The sequence below is a fragment of the Antechinus flavipes genome, chromosome 6, assembly GCF_016432865.1.
Source record: "Antechinus flavipes isolate AdamAnt ecotype Samford, QLD, Australia chromosome 6, AdamAnt_v2, whole genome shotgun sequence".
NCBI classification, from domain to species: domain Eukaryota; kingdom Metazoa; phylum Chordata; class Mammalia; order Dasyuromorphia; family Dasyuridae; genus Antechinus; species Antechinus flavipes.
In genome coordinates this window covers 261,797,373-261,821,977 of record NC_067403.1, presented here as the reverse complement: position 1 = coordinate 261,821,977, position 24,605 = coordinate 261,797,373, and the positions used below count along the sequence as shown (strand labels likewise).

The 24,605-nt window shown below is 51.2% G+C and overlaps 1 protein-coding gene and 1 long non-coding RNA gene across 2 annotated transcripts in view; both read left to right on the top strand.

Moving 5' to 3' along the window:
- Nucleotides 1-24,605, top strand: part of SLC22A18 (solute carrier family 22 member 18) — a 53,498-nt gene that overhangs the window by 3,863 nt on the left and 25,030 nt on the right. The window contains exon 4 of the mRNA XM_051967031.1: nucleotides 10,589-10,721. Within this exon, the coding sequence (XP_051822991.1) occupies nucleotides 10,589-10,721 (133 nt within the window). The remainder of the gene's footprint in view (nucleotides 1-10,588; nucleotides 10,722-24,605) is intronic.
- LOC127541786 (uncharacterized) lies at nucleotides 541-8,876 on the top strand. Its single transcript, XR_007948473.1, has 2 exons — nucleotides 541-3,786; nucleotides 6,119-8,876. It is a non-coding gene; the product is annotated as an uncharacterized LOC127541786 (long non-coding RNA).

Sequence of the window (24,605 nt, the reverse complement as noted above, 5' to 3'; positions counted from 1 at the left end):
CCAAAAGCGTGACCTGCGTGTGGTCGTGCCCACAGCGTGACCTGCCTGCTGGGTGCAGAGGACCCAGAATTCCCCCTCACACCAGACTGAGTTCCCAGGAGGCAGCATGAGCCCACAGAATTCTGGGGAGTCTGGCGGGCCAGCAGCATCATGGGCGTGGTCCAAGGGAGGTTACATAATAAATAGAGAATGTATACCTGGTACTAAATAAAGGCATTGGTGAGGAAGAAACTAGGGTGAAGGGATCCTTAAAAGCCTCATGCTGGGAGTGACATTTGAGCGGCTTCAGAAAGAAAAGAAGAAAGAAAACAAAAGAAAGGAAGAAAAAGAGAAAGGAAGGAAGGAAGAAGGAAAGAAAGGAAGAAAGAAAAAAAAGAAAGGAAGGAAGAAGGAAAGAAAAGAAAAGAAAAAAAAGAAAGAGAACAAAAGAAAGAAAAGAAAAGAAAAGAAAAGAAAAGAAAAGAAAAGAAAAGAAAAGAAAAGAAAAGAAAAGAAAAGAAAAGAAAAGAAAAAGAAAGAAAAGAAAAAGAAAGAAAAGAAAATGAGAAAGAAAAGAAAAAGAAAATAAGAAAGAAAGAAAGAAAGAAAAGAGCGACCGGGAGAGCTATTTATGTGATGACAACATTGTGAAGACAAAGCACTTTGAAAGACTTAGAGACTCTGATCAATGCAATTGTCCACCATGATTCTGTTTTTTTTTTTTTTTTTTTGCTTTTGTTTTTGTTTTTTATTTAATAATAACTTTATATTGACAGAATCCATGCCAGGGTAATTTTTTTTACAACATTATCCCTTGCACTCATTTCTGTTCGGATTTTTCCCCTCCCTCCCTCCACCCCCTCCCCTAGATGGCAAGCAGTCCTATATATGTTAGATATGTTACAGTATATCCTAGATGTCCACCACGATTCTGGAAGACCCATGATGAAGCTTGCTGCCCACCTCCTGAGAGACATGGGATGGACTCAGGATAGTTTGGGAACACAGATAACTTAGGTATTTTTTTAGGTGGGGTTTTTCTTTTCTTTTTTCCTTTTTAAATGGGGAGAGAAAGAGAGAAAAGAAATGCTTTTTGGCTTTGAAAAATAAGTTAAAATGAAAGAATTCAGTGAAAGAAATAGTAAAACCCCGCAATTATGATCTAAGTGAGAGAAGAATAATCGATTGAGTATAAAAAAAGAATACATACTCCTCTCACCAACTTTTTCTTCTCTGTAGAGAATGGGTGGGGATCAAAGAAAGGGAAAAGTATAAGAGAATTGGTAGAAGGAAATACACAATTAACATCACGTGATTGTCATTAGGATCAACTCACCCATAAAACTAAAGGAGACAGCAGAATGGAGTAAAAAGAAGAATCTAACAATAGTTGTTTATAAGAAGCACATTTGAAACCTGAAGATTCACAGATTAAAATAATGAGCAAAGGCAAAATCTATTATGGCTCAGAGAAACTGAAAAAAAGAGAGAGGAATAAAAAAGCAAGGGAAACAATCATAGTTTCACACAAGGCAAGAACAAAAATAGACTTGAATAAAAAAGATAAAGAGGGATCCTACATTATGCTGGAAAGTATTATAGATGCTGAATTACTTTTATTACTTAAATAGACAGTAAAACTAGAAAAATGGTCAGCATCCTCAAATGTATCCCTTTCAGACTTAGACAAGTCTAACAAATGCTATAAAAGAAACCAAGAAGGATGAAGATTAGAGAGAGAATTTAAGAGCAGAAAGAGCATATGTGAAAAGAATCTTCACTATGGTGCACACAAGAATAAAAAAGTAATCACATATGGCAGTTAAGAGATCATTTTATTTGAATGACAAAATCAGAGGCCAGATTACAAAAGATTGAGGAAACAAAGTGGGGGGCAACTAAGACATGCAGTTTTTTTTTTTTATAAGAGTTTGACTGAGAAAAGGAGAATTGTTTGAAAATTGTTTAAGGGATCATAAGGTCATGAGGGTTTTAAAAATGGGGAAGATAGGGGTGTATTTTAAAGCTGGGAAAGAGCCAGTAGATATAGTGAGAGAGATTAAAAATGAGAAATACACAGGCATACATAGAGATAGAGTCATAGGAAACAAAGAGAGAGGGAGGGAGAATAATGATAGAGGAAATCTGTTAGAGAAGATAAGAGGAAATGAGACCAAGGATAAATGTACAGGAGTTTGCTTTGTCCAGGAGAAAGTCTGTGTCTTCTTTAGAGAATGGAATGAAGGAGGAAAAAAGGAAAGATGGTGTCAAATCAGGTTGATTTTAAGGTTTTGAAGACAGGAAAGGAGAAGGAGCTTGTGGTGAATGGTTTCTATTTTCTCAGTGTTTCTCCCAAGAGAGTAGAGGTAAGTGGGAGATGTGAGAGCCTGGAAGAAAGCAGAGAAAGTGTGGAACAGTTGTTGAGGAGAGCAGGAGAGTGAAGGAGAAGAGGATTGCCTTGCTGCAGTGAGGACCCAGTTTAAGTAAGATACCATGAATTTGTAGTGGCCCCTGTCAACACAATTCATAACTTGTCCCAGTTCTGCTCAGCAACATGTGAATAGGAGCAGATGAGATGGGTGGTGGGGGCAATGAAGGCAAACCAGGGGTAAAGGTCTGGGAGAGGACTGGAAGCTGGAGGAGTTAGAACAGGGACCAAAAGGATATTTCAGAGGGATATAGGGAGATGTCGCATGATAGGGATGACTTTCTAATCCTAAATCTGTAATCCTGTGGTAGAAAACAAGTCAACAAATACTTACAATACCCAACTCTGTCCTGGCTAGACTGCAGAGGAAACTGAGAGGGAATATACCCAGACTCTGTCCTAAGGGAGCACCTGGTCTGATGAGGCAGGAGGAGCACATCCAGGCTTCTGTTCTGAGGAAGACAGAGGCAGAGGAAGCAGTTCCTAGCTCTGACCTTGGGGACCTAAAGCTTTAGGGGAGACAGGAAATAGATCCAGGCTCTCTCTCCTAGGCTCTGACTTCAGAATATTTATCATTTAAAAGAGAGGAGAAAGACCCTCAAGCCCTGGTCGCAGGGAACTTCTAATCTGCTAGGCAGCTTGAAATGGAGCCACGGTGGTGGAATAAGGGAGAAACTTGCCTGAGCTAAATTCACTTCCAAACAATGTAAAATAAGATTTTTTTTCTGGCCACTGCTTTATAATATAGTTTTAGATCTGATACAGCTAGGCCACCTTCATTTGATTTTGTTTTCATTAGTTCCCTTGAAATTCATAGCCTTTTGTTCTTCCAGATGAATTTTGTTGTTATTTTTCCTAGGTCATAAAATAGTTTCTTGGGAGTTTGATTGGGAGTTTTGTACCTGTGATTGGCAGCTACACCCAAAGAAAGAACACTGGGAGATGAATATAAACTGCTGGCATTTTTGTTTTTCTTCCGGGATTATTTATACCTTCTGAATTCAATTCTCCCTGTGCAACAAGAAAACTGTTCGGTTCTGCACACGTATACTGTATCCAGGATATACTGTAACCTATTCAACATGTAAAGAATTGCTTGCCATCTGGGGGAAGGGGTGGAGGGAGGGAGGGGAAAAATAGGAACAGAAGTGAATGTAAGGGATAATGTTGTAAAAAATTACCCTGGCATGAGTTCTATCAATAAAAAGTTATTAAAAAATAAAAAAAAAAAGAATCAATTACACAAATCAAAAGTATGAAAAATAGAAGAAAATAGAAAATATCTCATTGGAAAAAACAACTGATGTAGAAAGTAGATCCAGGAAAGATAATTTAAAAATTACTGGCCCATCTGAAAGCTATTATTTAAAAAAAAAAAAGTATAGACATAACATTTTAAGAAATTATTGTGGAAAATTGCCTTGATATGTTCTTTCCAGGGGGTAAATAAAAATTGAAAGAATCCACCAATCATTTCCTGAAAGAGATCTTAAAATAATTCCCAGGAATATTATAACCAAATTCCAGAATTCCCAGGTCAAGGCAAAAAAAAAAAAAATACCACAAGCAGCCAGGAAGAAATAATTCAAAGATCATAGGGCCAAGGTCAGGATTACACAGGATTTAGCAACTTCTATATTAAAGGACCAGGAGGTTTGGAATATGATATTCCAGAAGGCAGAGGAGATAAGATTACAAGCAAGAATAAACTATGGTTGTAAGCAAAATCCTTCAGGAGAAAAAAATAATATTTAATAAAATAGAGGGCTTTTAAACATTCCTGATAAAAAGACCAGAGCTGAGCAGAAATTTTGATTTTCAAATTCAAGACCCAAGAGAAGTATAAAAAGATCAGCAAGAAAGATAAAACAGTTTAACAGCTTATATTTTTATATAGGAAGATCACACTTGGAGCTTTTAAGAATTGTAATACTATTAGGGCAATTAGAGGGAACAGACATAGAGGGGACAGATATAAGTTGGGTTTTAATGGGATGATACCCTGCCAAAAAAATTAAGAGTGAGAAAGAGGATTGCACAGGGAGAAGAGGGAAGGAAGAATAGAATGGGATAAATTATCTCACATGAATAAGCATGAAAGGCTGTGTATAGTGAGGGGGGAAAATGGGGGAAGATTGTCTGAACCTTATTGGCATTGGAATTGGTCCAAAGAAGGAATAACATACACACTCGGTCGGTATAGAAATATATCTTACCCTATAAGGAAGAAGGAAGGGAGGAGCAAAAGCAAAGGGAGGACAGATTACAGAAAATAGTGCTCAGAAGCAAAGTACCAGCGAGGAAGGACAGGATAAAAGGAGAGAGAGAAGAAGAAAGAGGATAAACAATAGGAAAATGGGATGGAGAGAAATACACAGGCATACATAGAGATAGAGTCATAGGAAACAAAGAGAGAGGGAGGGAGAATAATGATAGAGGCAATCTGTTAGAGAAGATAAGAGGAAATGAGACCAAGGATAAATGTACAGGAGTTTGCTTTGTCCAGGAGAAAGTCTGTGTCTTCTTTAGAGAATGGAATAAAGGAGGAAAAAAGGAAAGATGGTGTCAAATCAGGTTGATTTTAAGGTTTTGAAGACAGGAAAGGAGAAGGAGTTTGTGGTGAATAGTTTCTATTTTCTCTCCCAAGAGAGTAGAGGTAAGTGGGAGATGTGAGAGCCTGGAAGAAAGCAGAGAAAGTGTGGAACAGTTGTTGAGGAGAGCAGGAGAGTGAAGGAGAAGAGGACTGCCTTGCTGCAGTGAGGACCCAGTTTAAGTAAGATACCATGAATTTGTAGTGGCCCCTGTCAACATAATTCATAACTTGTCCCAGTTCTGCTCAGCAACATGTGAATAGGAGCAGAGGAGATGGGTGGTAGGGCAATGAAGGCAAACCAGGGGTAAAGGTCTGGGAGAGGACTGGAAGCTGGAGGTGCCAAAATGTTTGTGGTAGCCCTGTTTGTAGTGGCTAGAAGCTGGAAAATGAATGGATGTCCATCAATTGGAGAATAGTTGAGTAAATTGTGGTATATGAACGTTATGGAATATTATTGTTCTGTAAGGAATGACCAGCAGGATGAAGACAGAGAGGACTGGCGAGACTTACATGAACTGATGCTGAGTGAAACGAGCAGAACCAGAAGATCATTATATACCTCAATAACGATACTGTTTGAGGATGTATTCTGATGGAAGTGGATCTCTTCGATAAAGAGAGCCTTAATTGATCAAAGATGGACAGAAGCAGCTACACCCAAAGAAAGAACACTGGGAGATGAATATAAACTGCTTGCATTTTTGTTTTTCTTCCCGGATTATGTATACCTTCTGAATTCAATTCTCCCTGTGCAACAAGAAAACTGTTCGGTTCTGCACACGTATACTGTATCCAGGATATACTGTAACCTATTCAACATGTAAAGGATTGCTTCCCATCTGGGGGAGAGGGTGGAGGGAGGGAGGGGGAAAATCGGAACAGAAGTGAATGTAAGGGATAATGTTGTAAAAAATTACCCTGGCATGAGTTCTATCAATAAAAAGTTATTAAAAAATTTAAAAAAAAAAAGAATCAATTACACAAATCAAAAGTATGAAAAATAGAAGAAAATAGAAAATATCTCATTGGAAAAAACAACTGATGTAGAAAGTAGATCCAGGAAAGATAATTTAAAAATTACTGGCCCACCTGAAAGCTATTATTTAAAAAAAAAAAAGTATAGACATAACATTTTAAGAAATTATTGAGGAAAATTGCCTTGATATGTTCTTTCCAGGGGGTAAATAAAAATGGAAAGAATCCACCAATCATTTCCTGAAAGAGATCCTAAAATAATTCCCAGGAATATTATAACCAAATTCCAGAATTCCTAGGTCAAGACAAAAAAAAAAATACCACAAGCAGCCAGGAAGAAATAATTCAAAGATCATAGGGCCAAGGTCAGGATTACACAGGATTTAGCAACTTCTATATTAAAGGACCAGGAGGTTTGGAATATGATATTCCAGAAGGCAGAGGAGATAAGATTACAAGCAAGAATGAACTATGGTTGTAAGCAAAATCCTTCAGGAGAAAAAAATAATATTTAATAAAATAGAGGGCTTTTAAACATTCCTGATAAAAAGACCAGAGCTGAGCAGAAATTTTGATTTTCAAATTCAAGATCCAAGAGAAGTATAAAAAGATCAGCAAGAAAGATAAAACAGTTTAACAGCTTATATTTTTATATAGGAAGATCACACTTGGAGCTTTTAAGAATTGTAATGCTATTAGGGCAATTAGAGGGAACAGACATAGAGGGGGCAGATATAAGTTGGGTTTTAATGGGATGATATCCTGCCAAAAAAATTAAGGGTGAGAAAGAGAATTATACAGGGAGAAGAGGGAAGGAAGAATAGAATGGGATAAATCATCTCACATGAATAAGCATGAAAGGTTGTGTATAGTGAGGGGGGGAAATGGGGGAAGATTGTCTGAACCTTATTGGCATTGGAATTGGTCCAAAGAAGGAATAACATACACACTCGGTCGGTATAGAAATATATCTTACCCTATAAGGAAGAAGGAAGGGAGGAGCAAAAGCAAAGGGAGGACAGATTACAGAAAATAGTGCTCAGAAGCAAAGTACCAGCGAGGAAGGACAGGATAAAAGGAGAGAGAGAAGAGGAGAAAGAGGATAAACAATAGGAAAATGGGATGGAGAGAAATACACAGAAAGCATAACTGTGAGTGTGAATGGGCTGAACTTACTCATAAAACATAAACAGAGAGCAGAATGAATTAAAAATCTGAATCAACGATTTGTGTTTAGAAGAATCACGTCTGAAGCAGTAAGACATGCCCGGACTAAAGGTAAAAGGCTGGTACCAAATCTATTATGCTTCAAAGTTAAAAAGTAAATAAATAAACAAAGCATGATAGCAATCACGAGCTGACAAAGCAAAAGCAAAAAATAGATCTAATTAAAAGAGATGAGTAGGAAAGTGCATTTTACTAAAAAGATGCTATAGACAATGAGTATCGATACTAACCATATACCCTCCAAATGGTATAACATTCAGATTTTTAAAGAAGTTAAATAAGCTATAGAGGAAATAGACCATAAAACTACACTAGTGGGAGGGCTCAACTTGCCTTTCTTAAAATTAGATCAATCTAAATATACATAGTTATATAAATATAAATATTATGTATTACTACATATAAATATATTATACAATATAAATCAGAAAGTAGTTTAGGAAGTGAATACAATTTTATAAAAGTTAGACAAGATAGATGTATGGAGACAATGAATGGGAATAGAAAAGAATATACCCTTTTCTCGGTGGTACATGGCATCTTCACAAAAAGTGACCATCTGTTATCATGGTAATCATTAAAAGTCTTTGATATTGGCTGAGAAATAGAATGAATGGAACTGATTAGAAAAACAAGTCACAATGGTAAATGACCATAATAATCGGGTATTTGATAAACCCAAAGATTCCAGCTTTTGACAGAAACTGCTGGGAAAACTGGAAAACTGTATGACAGAAACTAGACAGAGCCCAACATCTTGTATTGTATACCAAGATAAGGTCAAAATAGGTACATAATTCCAACATAAAAGGTGATACCATAAGCAAGAAATAGTTTACCTGTCAGATCTGTGGATCAGGAAAGAATGTACAACTAAACAAGATATACATTACAAAATATAAAATGGATAGTTTTGATTACAAGAAATTTTACAAGGTTTTGAACAAACAAAATCAATGTAACCAAGATTAGAAGGAAAGCAGAAAGCTGGGGAACAATTTTGACAGTATTTCTGATAAAAGCCTCATTTCTCAAATATACAGAGAACTGAGTCACATTTGCAAGAATACAAGCCATGCTTGTACCAGTTGACAAATAGTCAAAGGCTATGACCCGGCAGCTTTCAGATCAAGAAATCAAAGCTATCTACAGGCAGATGCAAAAATGTTCTAGAGCTCTAGAAAACCTGCATAGCTTTGAAAACAAATGTGACATTTATTATATAGGTTTTCTTGCCATGTAAATTTATTGTTTTATACTGAATCGTCTATTTTGTCCTACTGTGTACATGGCGATGATTTTTTTCTCATTTTATATTTGTTTACATTTTTTGAAATTGTTTAAAAAATAAATAAGAAAAAGCAAAGATTTAAAAAAGAAAAAAAATGCTCTAAGTCACTATTGATGAAAAAGATGTAAACAAAAATAATTCTGAGATATTAGCTCATACCTAGCAGATGGGCTAATATGACAGAAAAGGAAAACGAGAAATGTTGGAGGGGATGTGGGAAGAGTGTGAACCATTCTGGAGAGGAATTGGGAACCATGCCCAAAGGGCTAAAAAACTGTTCCTACTCTTTGATCTAAGCCCAAGGAGTTCTAGATCTGTATGCATCCTTTGATCTAGAAATACATCTAGATCCCAAAAAGAGTTTTTAAAAGTGGAAGGGAGTTCATCTTTATTTCTATTTCTTTATAGCAGCTCTTTTTATGGTGGCAGAGAATTTGAAATTGAGGGGACGTCCCTCACGTGGGGAATGACTGAACTAGTTATGGTATATAATTGCAATGGAATGCTATTGTGCCCTAAGAAAAGATGAGCCGACTGATCTCGGAAAAACCTGGGAAGACTTTCAGGAACTGATGCAGCGTAAAGTGACAGAACCGGGAGAACACCTTAAACAGCAACAGCCAGATCAATTAATAATTAGCTCAAGACAATGCAAAGGCTTTGTGACGAAAAATGCTCTCGAAAGAGATTCATGGAGCCTGAATGCAGATGGAAACAGATTTGTTTTCACTTCCTTTATTTTTATCAGGGGGTTTTTTGGTCTTCTTCTTTCACAATATGACTCATATGGAAATAGGTCTTGCATGATTACACAGGAACAACCGATACCAAGTTGCTTACCGAGTCAGGGAGGGGGAAGGTGACGGATGGAGGGAGAAAAGCGGAAACTCAAAATCGATTTCTAAAATTGTCTTTACATGGGACTGGAAAATGTACGTTTATGTATGTGTGTGTGTAACATGTGGTTGTGCGTGTGTATACATACGTGAAAGATTGGACTGATCCTGAGCCAATCCTTTATGAAGTGCCTACTATGTGCCAGGTGCAGGGATGTCAGGAAAGTCAGAAGGCACTGTGGGAGCCAGAGAAAGTCGGAAGAGTGGGAGGGCGGGGCTTGAGCCTGGTTCCCATGAGTGCAGAGGAAGGGCAGACATTCCAGGCTGTGGGAGCAGCTTCCTGCCCATCCAGGACAGACCAGGCCCTTCCCCCCGGGGCCTCAGTTTCCCCCTCTGTAAAAGAAGCGGGGGTGAGTCCTGGGGTCCTAGGAAGCTCACATTTAGGGCCTCCGAGGCTGCCTGTCCAGGAGGGGTCTGAGGCCCCAAAGGGGAAGAGATGAGATACAGAGCAGGGAGCTGTCCTCCGGATTCAGACCTCAGAGTCCCAGCCCACCCCCCCAGGCCATACTTCTCAACCTGCCAAGGAGGAAACCGAGGCCGCAGGATGGAAGGGCCTCAGGGAGTCAGGGTTGGATTTGAACCCTTGCCGATGGCTCCTCTGATGCTCCAACCACCAGCCCCGAGGCCTCCTCTGACTCCAGAGCCGGCTCCTTCCAGGACACTGAAGCTGCTGAGCCCATGGTCCTAAGGAGGTAGCGAGGAGGAGACAGTGAGACAGGAAAGGCAGGGCAGGGTCAGATGGGGGCAGGCCTTGAATGCCACACAACTGTATTCCTTAGCCAAGAGGAGAGTCACTGAAGATTTTGGGGGTACGGCAGTGACGTGGTCAGAGCTGCCATTAGAAATATGGGTCAGAGACAGGGCTGGGTAGAGAGGAGGGGTCTACTGAGAGGGGCACATGCACCGCTAAAGCTGGAAGGGGTGCAGAGGCCACGCTGTCCTACCCACTTTACAGATAGGCAAACTGAAGCACAGGAAGCCTGAGTGATTTGCCCAAGACTAATCCCCAGAGCCAGGAATGACCTTGGGTGGTGGTTGTGGGAAAGGAAGGGGGGACTTGAGAATGTCCAGGGCGTGGGGACTGGGAGGGTACAGACTGACCGGGATGGAAGGGATGCTGGTCCCGGAGGAGGGACAGCCCGCACTCCCCTGGGGCCCGGCCTGGAGGTGGCCCTTACTTTTGTCTCCCGTTCTCCCAGGGGCCCAGATGGTCATCACAGACCTGACCCCCCCAGCAGATCGCCCGGGAGCCCTGGGGAAGCTGGGCCTGTGCTTTGGAGTAGGAGTCATCCTGGGCTCCCTGCTTGGCGGGACCCTGAGCACCAAGTTTGGGTGAGTGACCAGATGCCCGGCGGGCTGGACCTGGTGCCCGTGTCCTGGGTGGCTCCGGGGGGGAGGAGGCACCGCTGGCCAAGGGGCCCAGCCAAGGAATATGCAGCACGAGCGCCTCGTTAAGGGAGACAGGACCCGCAGGGGGCTGGCCCGCAGTCAGGAAGCCCCTTCATATGATGGGGGGCTGCTCGTGGCTTTTTGTGCCTCGGTTTCCCCAGCTGTAAGTCAGGGCGGTATCTGCAGCATCCGGTCCACACAGCCATGAGGGGCTTGGACAGAAAATCAATAGCAAGTAGGTTGGGCTGCCTAGAACTTAGCCCACATTGAGTAAGAGTAATGAGCATTGAGCCTGGGAAATTGGGGGGTGACTGACTGTGAAGGGCTTTGTCTCGGGTCCCGAACTGAATCCTGATGTGATCTAGAGATTCTCTCCAGCAGTGTCCCTGCAGATTTCTAGAAAGATGTATCAGCTAAGGGAAAGAGCCCTGGCTTTGAGGTGCCTCGGTTTCCTCATCTGTAAAATCTGAATATTATGTCCCAAACCTCAGGGGAGTGTGTGAGGAAAGGGTTTCATAAATGGTAACGTTTACCAGAGACCTAAGCTGCGTCGCCATGAATAAAATGACCTCCCCTCTCTCTACCTCAGTTTCCTCCATTTAAAATGGGGATAAAGCCTGCCAAGTTTTCTGTGATTCAAGACTTTCTGTGAGACTCAAATGAAACACTGTGCATGAAAATAGTTTGCCAAGTGAAATCTAGGCCAGATTATTTGCCTTCTTGAGGGAGGAGGGAGGGGAGGGGGGAGAAAAATCTGAAACTCCAAAATCTTATAAAAATGAATATTGAAAAAAGCACTTTGTAAGTCGTGAGCGCATTCGTGCCGTTGCTGTTAGGGCCTGTCCACGACATCACCCCCACCCCGACTGACCATCCCTCCCGGGGCCGGGACAAGAGAAATGTCCCTGAGCTCTTGAAGACCCCACGGGGCGCCTGAGCTCGGCCGGCCCTCCTAAGCTGGCAGGGCTGACCCAGGGCCAGTCTCCCTTAGGGGAGGAGGTCAATCGCCTCATTAAGGGTTGAATTTTTCAACCACAAGCCATAAAGGGGTAGATTGAGCTGAAGCTAAATACTCGTGGGATTCCCAAAGCCCAATGGAGGCTCCTGGGAACAAAACTGGTGGGGAGCTGATCCACAGGCTGGCCACCAGGTGGCACTGGACCATCTCCCATGCTGCTTGGGTCCTTGGGGCTTGTCCAGAGTGCTGAAGTCCTGGCTGACCCCTGGGGCCCTTTGCTCCCTGCATGATGGCCCAACCAGTGCTGCGGTTCAGCCGTCCATGAACCTCTTTGTCAGATGGAGACAAGATATCTCCAAATGATGAAGACCAAATTCCATCACTTATCTAAAGACCCTGGATTCAAATCCTGTCTTTGCCACTGTGTGACCTTGGACATCCACGTAATCTCCGGGGGCCTCTGTTTAAGTTAGGGCTCTGTGAGAAATGACCTCTGAGAGGAACATCCAGAGTTATAGTGGGAAGAGCATTGGTCCTCCTGGTCTGTACGGCTGTGGTCCCAGTTTTTAACTGGGGGCATCTCTAACTTGGCGCAGTTTGCGTTTCCTTTGGCCTAATTCTCTTTGCTCACGAGCCCAGCCCCTTCTCTGATGAGGGCACACCATGCTGGGCGGTCCTGGGGCTCCCATGCTATATTATCATTTCTAAAGTTCTTAAGTTCTCATTGCATTGTGTTTTTTCCCGACTATCCTGCGAGAGCTTGCCCTGTGTGAGTTCTCCATAAGATGACTTTTTTGGCAAGTGTACATTTGGGATTCAAACCCTGGCAGCCAGTGGAGTTGTGCGCTTCGCAGTAGTGTTGGAACGCTTGGCAGTTTAGTTCAACAAAGGGCCCCCCGTGTCCCATCCTGCCGGGGGATCTCCAGCATCTCCCCGAGACAACTCAAATGGAAGCGATTCCGCTTCCTGGCACGGCGCCGGCAGACTGTCCGGGTTTCACGGGAGTACGACCATGAGGTCAGCACAACGGTCCCATAGACCTTCAGTCTGGTGGCCAGTCTAATACCTCTCCTCTCCCACACTTTCCTCTGGGGCCTGGGCGGAACATCCCCCCTCTCGGAGCCTCACTTTTCTTATCTAGACTATGGACTGTGGACTCCGCTTCCCAGAGTTGTTTTGTAAGGTGCAGTCTCGAGCATGGCCACCATCATCATCGGGGTCACTTCTGCTCCCCTTCTGAGCCTTCCTTCTGCACAGAGCTCTGACAAATCTGACACCAAATTCTGACCCTGATCGTGTCTTTCTAGGTATTCAGTAGATGCTAAATGTTTGCACCTTGCGGTGCTTTGTTGCCTAGTGTTTGCTTGAACTATCTTGATCGCTCGGTGGGTCTAGATTCCTTGGGGAAAGGCCTCTCCATCACTTCTGCTGGGGACAGCCTCAGCCATCTCTTTGTGACCAACCTCCGGGATCTCTAAAGAAATCCTCATGACTCAGCCGCGTTCAGTGGTTCCCCGTCAAAGGGAGTTGGGTTTCCTATGGATATTGCCTATAGAGGACCTTATCTTCGTCCTTTCCCAGAATCCCCTCGAAGGTAAACCAAAGGCCACTGTATTGGATAAGTGCAGCAGTGTGAGCATATGATGGGCCACCCTCAGGAGAAAGGATCATGAGTTTAAGGCCTAGCAGAACCTAACGTTTAAACGTTCTCCTTGAAAAATGTCCTTGGCTATTGAAATAAAATGTGTCATTTTCTCGTTCTTGACTTCCCGAAAGTGATCTGACCCAATCCTACATTCACCCCCTTCCCACTCTGGCTCTAGAAGCTTCAGAAGCTCCCTAGTGCCCTCGGATCAGATTCTGTTTCACATTTAGAGACTTTCCCAATCGTATCTTTTTGTTCTCCTCAACCGTTGTACCATCCGGCCCAACTGGGCTTTTCTAAGTTCTTCACACAAGATGCTCCATCTCCAGTCTCAGTGCCTTTGCCCAGAATGGGCGCCTGACCCTTCTCATTTCATCCTTTGAGAATCTCTCATCTCCTTCAAAGCTCAGCTGAGGAGCCACCTTGGACTTGAACTATTTCCTGCTTCCACAAGCTGCTGGGGTCCCCTAAGAGACTTGCTATTTGATCTGCATTTTATTTGCACTTAAAGACCAGTGGGGTCTCCTGTGAAAGAACCACAGTTCCTTGAAGGCGGAGCTTTCCCATCTTGCATCCCTGGGCTTAGCAGAGACCCTGCCACAGTCATTTCTAATGCTTGGGGCTTGCCAATGGCATTTCTCAGGGGCGTGTTTTAAATAGAGAAGTCCTCCACGGAGACCTCAGATCTCCGGCCTTCCTGTCGTAGTGGGGTCTGACCCACGAATGCCCCACGAGCACAGGTTCGTGGTCATCAATAAAGGCATTTTGTTTTTACTACTGCCATCATCATGGAGCTCAGAGATTCTCTCTTGAGGGAGTCTAGAGTTGGAACAAGCTCCTTGGCCGGACGGCTTCCCGTTAACTTTTTTATTTAATGGCTAAAATAATGACTTTTCGAATTGAATAAACGTGGTGGGGTGTGAGGTCGACTCGGGCAGGCTCCCGGAAATCATTTCTAGGAGAATTCTAGGAGCAGCCGCCATGATGGAAATGCTCGGTCTCTCATCCCGATCCTCCCTGGTTCTCATTGTAGTCCCTTGAATGGCCGCATTTGGAAAGCTTTCCATTCCCAGGTCATCATGGGTACTTGGTACGGCCACGCCTCCGAAAGGCGGCTTCCGCCGTTTTCATGGATGGGGATGTCGCAGCTGGAGATCGTGAAGGAGCGTTTTATCTGTGATCAGAGGAAATTGTTTTTGGTTGAATTCTCAAAGCCCGTTTGGGGTCTGTGACCGTAACGCAGGGATCTGTCGGCCATCGGCCTCCTCCTCATCGTCACCGTCGTCGTCGTCGCAGGATCATTGTAACAACTGCTCTTTTCCTCTCCCTGGGTGGGATTGGGGTCTAGTTGGCCCTTGGACGAGCAGTGTCCGTTCTCGACACGTCCACCTCCAGCACCACTTGCCCCCAGTAACACTTAGGCAATCAAAGGAGACGCAGACTAGAGCCTTGCAAGCCTTCCATGCTGAGGGAAGAGGAGGGATGGAGAGAGGAGGATGAAGGGTGGAGACAGGGAGGAATGTATGGATAAAGGGAGAGATGGACAGAGAGGGATGGAGGGATGGATGGAGGGAGGGAGAGATGGACAGAGAGGGATGGAGGGATGGATGGAGGGAGGGAGAGAGGGACAGAGAGGGATGGATGGAGGGAGGGAGAGATGGACAGAGAGGGATGGAGGGATGGATGGAGGAAGGGAGAGATGGACAGAGAGGGATGGATGGAGGGAGGGAGAGAGGGAGAGATGGACAGAGAGGGACAGAGAGGGATGGATGGAGGGAGGGAGAGAGGGACAGAGAGGGATGGAGGGATGGATGGATGGAGGGAGGGAGAGATGGACAGAGAGGGATGGAGGGATGGATGGAGGGAGGGAGAGAGGGATGGGTGGATGGATGAATGTCTGAAGGGAGGGGTGTGTGGATGGGTAAGTGATCAGGGATTGAGGATCAGAGAGGGACAGTTCCTAGGACACCACAGACTTGCCACTAGAGGGCAGCACCGGCCTGCGAGCTGTCCGGCCTCCAGCCCCGCGCTCAGTGGTCCGGGCCCCCTCAGTCTGCCTCCTGACTTCTCCCCGGCAGCCGCCCGCCGGCGTAGCTCTGATGGCCTCTTTTCCTTCTCACAAGGAGGGAGAGCCCAGCTCTGGGGAAGTGCCCTTTCTAACGCTCCCACCAGGGCTTTCCAGCAGGGGCTATATCTGGGGGGGGGGGGGGGGAAGGGAAGAGCCCTTTGGGCCAGGAAGCTCTAAGACCAGCTCGTGTCTCCCTGTCCTGGCAGAAGCCCCTGGTTTCCCCATCGATGAGGTGACAAAGAGGCTTCTCCTGCCCTGCAGTGAGGGTGTGGGTGAGGTCTCAGCAGCTACCTTGGTGCTAGATCAGCTTTGCTGCCCTCGGTCCTTCCCCTTCTTGTCCGGGGGAGGGGGGGCAGCTGGGGGCTGGTCTGGCCAGTGACTTGTCCAAGATCTCCAAGATAGTCATGGATTTCTGTTTAATCCTCTGGGTGTATAAAGCCCCTCCTCTGTGCCAGACATGGAGCTCAGGCCTCTGCCCCCAGAGCTCTCCAGCTTCCTCCCCTTCCAGCTCTGCCCCCAGGCCCAGTCAGAGCCCATGGCTGGCCCCTCACAGGCCCCCGGCTCCAGCTCCTTCTCTGGCGGATCAGACGGCGCTTCGGCACATGCTCGGTGCCCCTGCCCCCACCCTGCTCCCGCAGCCAGACTGATGTCACAGGGAAGGCATTCTCCTGCCCACTCGACATTTTTCCCAGCTGAGCGGTGCCCTCTGACCCCCACATCCCGCCGGCGTCCCTGCCCCAGCCCAGTGTGGAGGAGGCCCCATGTTTCCTCTCGGCTGGGGGATGGGGTGGGGAGGCCTGGGACGGCAGCTTTCTGGTCCCCCCAGCTCCTCCAGGCAGAGAGCGCAAGGGCACTGACCTCGGCCTCCCTGCCCACTAGTGCCCTGGGCCGCTGCCTGTGGTCAGAAATGTCCCCAGGGCTTGCCCGGCCGGGCCGGAGGGATCCAAGGGGCTTCTGGGAATTAGGTTTCCAGGGTTGTTAGCTCTTTTGAATGGACCATGAGAAACAGCCGATAGTACCTTTAAGGCAGCTCTCCTGCCCTGGTGAGCAAAGGTCTGGGGGTGTTTTCTTTTTTTTTTTTTAATTTTATTTTATTTAATAACTTTGTATTGACAGAACCCATGCCAGGGTAATTTTTTACAACATTATCCCTTGCACTCGCTTATGTTTCATTTTTTCCCCTCCCTCCCCCCCCCAAGATGGCAAGCAGTCCTATATATGTTAAATAGGTTGCAGTGTATCCTAGATACAATATGTTTGCAGAACCGAACAGTTCTCTTGTTGCACAGGGAGAATTGGATTCAGAAGGTAAAAAGAACCCGGGAAGAAAAACAAACATGCAAACAGTTTACATTCATTTCCCAGTGTTCGTTCTTTGGGTGTAGCTGCTTCTGTCCATCATTGATCAATTGAGACTGAATTAGCTCTCTTTATCGAAGAGATCCACTTCCATCAGATACATCCTCATACAATATCGTTGTTGAAGTGTATAATGATCTCCTGGTTCTGCTCATTTCACTCAGCATCAGTTCATGTAAGTCTCGCCAGTCCTCTCTGTATTCATCCTGCTGGTCATTCCTTACAGAACAATAATATTCCATAACATTCATATACCACAATTTACTCAGCCATTCTCCCATGGATGGGCATCCGTTCATTTTCCAGCTTCTGGCCCCTACAAACAGGGCTGCCACAAACATTTTGGCACATACGGGTCTGGGGGTGTTTTCTTATGGCCCCGTTGGGGCCCCTGGGGATGAATGCCCCAGGTCTCCCCTCTCTGAGGCAGCCTATATGCCGGGGAGCCCCGACTGGCTCCCGTCCCTGGCCCTGCCTGGGGGGCTCCCGACCCCCTCCCACCGGCTTCCTGGATGCCATTGGAAACCTCTGTAAAGCTCCCACGTAGGAAGCCCGCACCCTGGAAGGGGGAGAGGGCTTGGCTCCATGGGGAGAGAGGGCCGGGCCCCGTGGGGAGAGAGCTTTGCTGGGCTGCTTCGGGTTCCGCTGGCCCAGAGCAGGGCTGTTAGGTCAGGGGAGGGGAGGCTGGTGAGCCCTGCCCTGAGAGCTGGGGCTCCTGGGCCAGGGGGAGGGGCGGGGACAGCTCCAGGCTTGGCTACTTCCTTCCGGTGAGGCTGGCACAAGTTCCCTCCGGACCTCCGTTTTCCCCTTTGTGAAATGGGCTTGGGGCTGGGTGGGCCACAGGCAGCTCCGAATCTCCCCCTTCAGCGCCCTCCCCACTGCCACAGGCCAGCCTTGGCTCCCCGGCTCTCAAAGTGAGCATCTGGGGGGGACGGAGCCCCTTCTGGAGGAGACCTTTCCCAGGGCCCCAGGGAGGTGACCTGGAGGCCAGAGAGCACTCTCAGCCTCAGTGGGGCGGACCAAGGCCAGAGAATGGGCTTTCTCCTCTTGGACGGAGGCAGTTTCCTCAGATGTCACTTTCAAAGCCATTGTTCAGCCCCCAGGAAATCTGGTCCCCCCCTCCCAGCCTCCCCTTCCCATACCCACCCTGGCTCCCATTTAGACTTCAAAGCATCTCAGAAGAGAGAGGAAGAGGAGGGAGAGGAGGGGAGGGGGAAGGCTCTAGAGAGCTGGAGGCTGGGGGCTCTGCGGCCTGAGACCCGAAGTCATTTTTCTGTATCACTGCCAGCGCACGCCCCCCCCCTCCCCCGCCTGCCCTGGTCTCTGGCCAGTCTGGCCCTCCCTGAAGGTCGGGGAGCTCTAGAAAAGGGTGGTTTGGGGGCCCTGAATGGTGGAGTGATGCAGGCCATCTGGGGGACCCGCCTCCCGCTCGGGGCCTGGGGCCCGGGGGAGGGGGGGGAACCATCTCTAGTCCCTGCTAGCTGAGGGGGGGGGACTGCCTCTGGCCCTGCCAGCTCGGGGCTTGGGGCCCGGGGGTTGGGGGAGAACCATCTCTAGTCCCTGCTAGCTGGGGGGGGGGGGGGAACTGCCTCTGGCCCTGCCAGCTCGGGGCTTGGGGCCCGGGGGAGGGGGGGGAACCATCTCTAGTCCCTGCTAGCTGAGGGGGGGGGACTGCCTCCGGCCCCTCCCCGCTCGGGGCCCCAGCGCCCCTCCCTGCAGCGCCGCCCCGCTCTTCCTTTCGCCTCCCTCCCACGGGTGCTGAGCGGACAGTTCCGCGGCCTTGGAGGCGGGGCGGAGGGGAGGGGCGCTTCGGCCACCCCGCCGTCCCCCAGCCGCGCCCGGCCCCGGCGGACTTTCTGGGCCTCCCAGAGCGGGCCTGGCCCTCGGCCTCCGGCTCAGTGCCAGCCCCCGCTCCCGCCCCTCCCCCCCGGAAGGGCCGATAAGGAGAAGCGGCCCATTCACAAATTCCCAGGTGCATTTTCATTCATGCCGGAGGCGGCGGGGGATGGGCGGAGCCGCGTGAGTCACAGTGAATGGGAGGCGCCGTGCCAGCCTTGCCCGCCGTGCCAGCCGTGCCCTTCGCCGACCCCTCCCGCTGCCAGCCCACCTGCTCCGCTCACCAGCCTCCCTTCTGGGTCTTTGCTCTGACCCCTAAAGGGCGCCTCCTTCCCTCCGCCCCCCCCCTTGGGAGTCAGAGGCTCTGCCCTGAGGGGAGAGGACTGAGGGATCCCCCTCCTCATTTAGCAGGGGAAGGAGCCAGTGCTGGGCTCCTCAGCTTCCCCATCTGTGAAATGGGGGCACGGGGTAGGAGCAGATCACTTCTAAGTTGCCATTCAGAGCCCCACAGGATGGCAGAGCTGAAGGAATGATGGAGGGAGCGAGGAAACACCTGCTTCTGGGCCCCGCCCTGCCCGCCTTTGTCTGGAGACCCGGCCCTGGGTGGGGGGGGGGCAGCCTCACCAGCCCTGACTTTCCCCCCCCCCAGGACCAGCAGTTCCCGCTCAGGGACCAAGTCCCCCCCCTCCACGGGCACGGCCCGCTCTCCAGCCCCTCCCTCACCCTGCCCTCCTCTGGCCATTTCCCTCCCAGCTGGCATTTCTACAGCACGCGAAGGTTTGCAGAGAGCTTTTAAAGGGGTTACAACTGAGGAAACTGAGGCAAGCAGCTGGCAGCTGCCTCCTCGCTCAGCAATGCCCCCCAAAGGGGAGGACCCGGAACTGACCCAGTGTTCCGCCTGGCAGTCTGACCGCATGTCCCGAAAACCTCTTCCTTCTCTCGCCCATGAGGTGACCCATTTTACAGCTAGAACCACTGAGACCCAGAGCAGGCCTGGCCCCGATCCACAGCCCCGGTCCATGATGAGAGGAGAACCTGGGGGGCTGGGGCACACCTGGAGGAGGAGGCCGGGAGGCTGGCAGGGCCTGGTATCTGCAGGCTGGCACACCCTGTCATTCCTGCCCGGCTGGAAAGGTCAGCTGTCACTGGGCCTTGAGGCTTCCGGGCAGGCAGACAGAGCCAGGAGCTCACCGGGCCACCCGGGCCCCAGCAGCAGGGGGAGGGGGGACAGACTTGGCCCCAGTCTGTCCTGGGAGGAGGGGGAGGGAGGAGGGGGAGGGAGAAGAGAAAGGGAGGAAGGGAGAGGGAAGAGGGGAAGGGAGGAGGAGGAGGGAGGAGAGAAAGGGAGGAGGGAGAGGAAAGAGAGAAAGGGAGGAGGGGAGAGGGAAGAGGGGAAGAGGGGAAGGGAGGAGGGGGAGGGAGGAGAGAAAGGGAGGAGGGAGAGGAAAGAGAGAAAGGGAGGAGGGGAGAGGGAAGAGGGGAAGAGCGGAAGGGAGGAGGGGGAGGGAGGAGGCAGGAGCACTTCCCCAGCCTCTGTCCCCACCCCACTTCTGCATCCACAAGATTCAGGCTGAATTTCAAGGTGGGACTGGGGCTGACACTCAGGCCTTTAAACCAGGAGGGATGAGAGGGGCCCCAGGCTATGGGGGGTCCACCTGCTTCCTCCCGATATCCCTGGATGGCATGTCATGAGTCCTGAAGCCCCATCTGACAGCCAGGGAAACTGAGGCTCAGAGAAGCGAGGAAGATCTAGACCCAGGTCTGGCCAGCAAGTTCCTTCTGGGCCATTTCCTCCAGTCCCGGGCTTGGGGCCGGGCAGAGGGGGAGGGGGAGAGAGGAGGGCCTCAGTTTCCCCATCTTTAAAAGGAGCCGGTAGCCCATCCTTTCCCTCCCTCTCAGGCTGCTTGGGAGACCAGAGAGAAGGAAAGGGAGCAGTGCTCCTTCCCACCCAAAGGGGCTTCCCTCTGGGTGTGACTAAATCCTCCCTCCCCCTAAATAACCCCCCCCCCCGGGGAGGGTTAAGCCTGCAGCCATTCCCACTGGAACCAGAATCGTGTCCCCGCCAGGGCCTCCGGGAAGTTGGGGGAGCTCGGGGCCCTGGGCAGGTGCCTGGATCAGGGCGTGGCGGGGCCACCCGGGGAGCAGAAAGGGAGGCGGCCCCGGGCCAAGGTAAATCTCGCTCACTTTCCAGTTTGGCCCCGGGCTGGCTGGTCCCTGGCCCAGTGCAGGAAGGGAGAATCCCTGAGCCAATCAGAAAGCTCCAAGATGCCTGGATCCCAAAGGTTGGGGCTGCCCCCCAGCCTGTGCTGAGGACCCCCCCCCGACACCGATGGGCATCTCAGTGGGGGCTGGGTCCCTCTGGGGATGAGGGGAGGGGCGAGCAGGCTCCCCAAGGCTCCTCTGAGAGCCCCAGACCCAGAGCCGGTTGTGGAAGAAAGAGCTTCTGGGAAGCCTCGTCCAGCAGGACGTGGGAGGCTAGAACTGGAACTCGGGTCCTCTGCCTCCCAAGCCCCTTCCTGCCGTTTCCCCTGGAAGGGCAAGGGGAGCTCGGAGCCGGGAATAGGGAAGAGCTGGAGCTGGGGATCGGCCCGAGACCCCGGATGTGAACCTGCTCAGAGCCTTTCCAGGGGGCAGCCCCCCCCCCCGCGGCACCTCGAGGGCTTTACTTCGGGTCTGGAGGGAGCTTCAGGCGGCCTGGGTCCCCTCGGGGAGCCTCCCTCCTGGGCCGGGGACCCCTCCCCTGGGCCCATTTGCATGCTAACAGCCGCTCCAGCCAGAACTGGGAGGCTCATTTGCCTGTCCCTGCCCGGCCCGTTTGCATGGGGGCCGCGGCTGAGGGGGGGCTTCCCCCTACAAGCATCTCCTCTCCCCGGCCGTCCCCCTCCCCCGGGAGACACATGGGAGTCTGGGGTTGGCCCCCCCAGAGCCCGGCTCCTTGGTCTCCCCAGGGGCGCCCGGCCAGGGGTCACTCACTGGGCACTGACTGGGGGCCCTCGCTCGCCCCCGCACCCCCACCCTCCCCCCCATCCCCCAGGCAGTGTCTGTCGGCCCCTGACGGTGCTCTCCCTTCTCTCTGCCTCCTGGCCCCCGACTTCCGTGGCTCCCCCTTTCTCCGGGAAGGCTCCTCCCATCCATCCCCATGACGGCTCTAACTGGGCCTTTCTGCAGCCACTTTGTAGCGCCGTCTGCATGCAGCCTCCCATCCGCCCTGGAGCTCCTGCAAAGGAGATGGCTCTGTCTTGCCGGCCCAGTGGCTGGCATACAGAGGGTGCTAAATAAACGCTCGCTGACTGTGATGGCCCAGGGCCGGCCCGGTTCCGGAGTCAGATCCGCCTCAGACAGCGGCGGGGACGTAGCCGCCCTCAGTTCTGGCCGGGAGTTGCTGGTTTCCTGCTGTTATTTAGAGCTCGGGGCCATCCCCGGCACAGGGGGCTGTTTGAAAAAGAAAAAAGGGCTTTCGCCCCAGCTTCCCGGCCAGCCGCAGCTCCCAGGGATGGGGAACTTTTCTCAGGGACCCTCCTCCCCAGCGGCCCATTTGTGCCTTTCTCAGGCAGTGACTCAGTTTCCCTGGAGCGGGTTTGCCGGTGCTGTTCCCTAGATTCGGGTGCTAGGGACGATCCTGGGCAGTCGCGCCCTCCCGACAGTGGGATTGGGGGCCGAGCCCCTGCGAGGGGTCAGGGTGCTGCCCGTGGGACCCGCAGCAGGTGTGGGAGGTCGGGCCGTGTGGGAGGTCGGGCCGGTGTGGGAGGTCGGGCCGGTGTGGGAGATCACATCGGAACCGCAGCCTTTCGGGCTGACCCCTGGCCGTGGCCGCTGCCCCGCGCCTCCTCAGGGCCTGGGAGACTGACCAGTGACTCCAGAGTCTCTTTCCTATCAGAAGCCCCAGCAGGAGCAAACCTGGGCTTTTCTGTGCGGCCAGAGCAGTGCGCAGCCCCCAGCAGCCCCCAGCAGCCCCCAGCAGCCCCCAGCAGCCCCGGGAACTCGGGAAATATTCTCCCGGAACAGCCAGCACTAAATGCCCGAGTCCTGAGCGGGTCCCTCACCCCGGGGGGGCCGGGCCCCCATCTGTGGGACTCTTGAGTCTATGCCGGGGCCCCCAGCTCCCCCGTGGGCCCCAGACCCCCCCCAGCAGCTCCCCTCCCACCAGCCCTAGGCTGCTCTTGCCCTGGGTGGGCGCTGACTGGACGGGCCCTCTCCGGGTGGGGCCTGGGGGGGCCGGCTTAGGCACTGAGGGCACTGCAGAGGCCGGAGCCTCTGACCAGTGCTAGGGGGGGCACAGGAAGGTGCCCTCAGGACAGGCTCCTCCCTCCCGTCTGCACGAGGCCTCTTAGAGAAGCCCAATGAGAGGCTTTGTTCTGACTCTCCCCGCCCCCCCATGGGGAATTATCTCCCCCCTGTTCCTTTCAACCCGGGAGTAAAACTGCTTTACGAGGGCTAATTAGGCCGGCTTCTCATCGCCCTGGGTGGCCATTCCCTTTTTATGGGTTGGTAAACTGAGGCTTCAGAGAAGGGACGCTCTCCCCGGCCCCCTCCCAGCCAGGAGGTACCGGGAGGGCGACTCCAAGCTGAGGGCTGGGGGCGGGCTGTGACCCACGGAAAAGTAAAGCTGTCACTGCACTGAAACGGGCCTATGCACCCATCTGCAGCTGGGTAAACTGAGGCCCCACTGGGGAAAGACAAGCCTGACATGCTGACCAGAAGCAGCCCCCAAACCCAGCTGCTGGAAGGCGGAGCTCTGGGGATACAAAAGGAGGGGGTCCCTGCCCTCCGGGGGCTTACAGCCTACAAACCCAGAGTCAGCCAGGAAGAAGAAATGGCCAAAAACCCTGGGATTTGGCGGCATTGGGAGGGCTGCCTGGAGGAGGTGGGCGTCTCTCGGTGGAGAGCTCGTGGTCAGAGCCCAGGGGGGAGAGGGCGCCTTGGGGTGTCCGAGTCCAGGAGGGGCTTGTTCCTGGAATAGCCAGAAGCCTGGGCGGGAGATGATGGGGCGGGAGTGAGGGGGCTGGAAAGGGGGCTGTGAAGGTCAATCCCAGCATGTTGCCTCTGATCGTGGAGGCCATGGGGAGCCAGGGGAGGTGCTTGGGCAGGGGTCAGGCTCCGGAGGGAAGGGAGACGGCCAGGGCACGGGCGCTCCCTGGGAGGGGACCCGTCGCCTTGGCTCCTCTCTCCTGCCACTGCCAGTACCCAAGACCAGAGCGCTTCGGGAGGCTCAGGGGGCGCGGGGGCCCTTCTCCCTCTGGAGGCCACAGGATGGGCTGTGCCGGCCCCACCTAGCGGGGGCCCAGAGTCTGCCCTCAGACCCCAAAGGGAGAGCTGGGATGAGACCTGGCCATCCTGGGCCTGGCGCTGCAGGGGGAGCCCTTCCTGCCCTCCGTGAGCCACCGCTAGGGCTTCCCTCTGCCCTCCATGACCCACTACTGGGGTCCCCCTGCCCGCCGTGAGCCGGTCGGTCACCCTGGGGCCCCTCTGGGGAGCCGCCTGCCTCCTTCCTGGGCCCGTGGGGAGTCCTCGGGCCCTTTACAGCGGCTCCTCCCAGAGAGCGCTTCCAGGAGCGGCCTCACCTGCCAGGGTCGCCCAGAACCCGCTTTGAGCTCCCGCTGACCTTTCTCCCCGGAGCACATCAAAGAGCCCAGGGAGGGGCCGTCCCCACCTGCACCTCCGGAAGGCTCCAAAGGTCGGACGTCCGCAGCTGGGAGCTGGGTCTGCTCTACCCAAGCCCCAGGTTACGGAGGCAGGGCGCACTGGCCCAGGATTCGAACCCTGTCCTCTGTGGCCTTCCCAGGGAAGGTGTCCGGAGACCCCCGATCCAGAACAACCTGCTGGCCCTTCAGTGGAGGCTGGGCCGGGCTTGTTCCCTCTGGCTCCGGTGCAGAAGGAGGAGCCTGAGCCGCTGGGGAGGCCGGCTGGGGCCGGAAAACTTGTTAACGCTGAGAGCCCACTGCCCAGGAGGTAGTGAGCTCC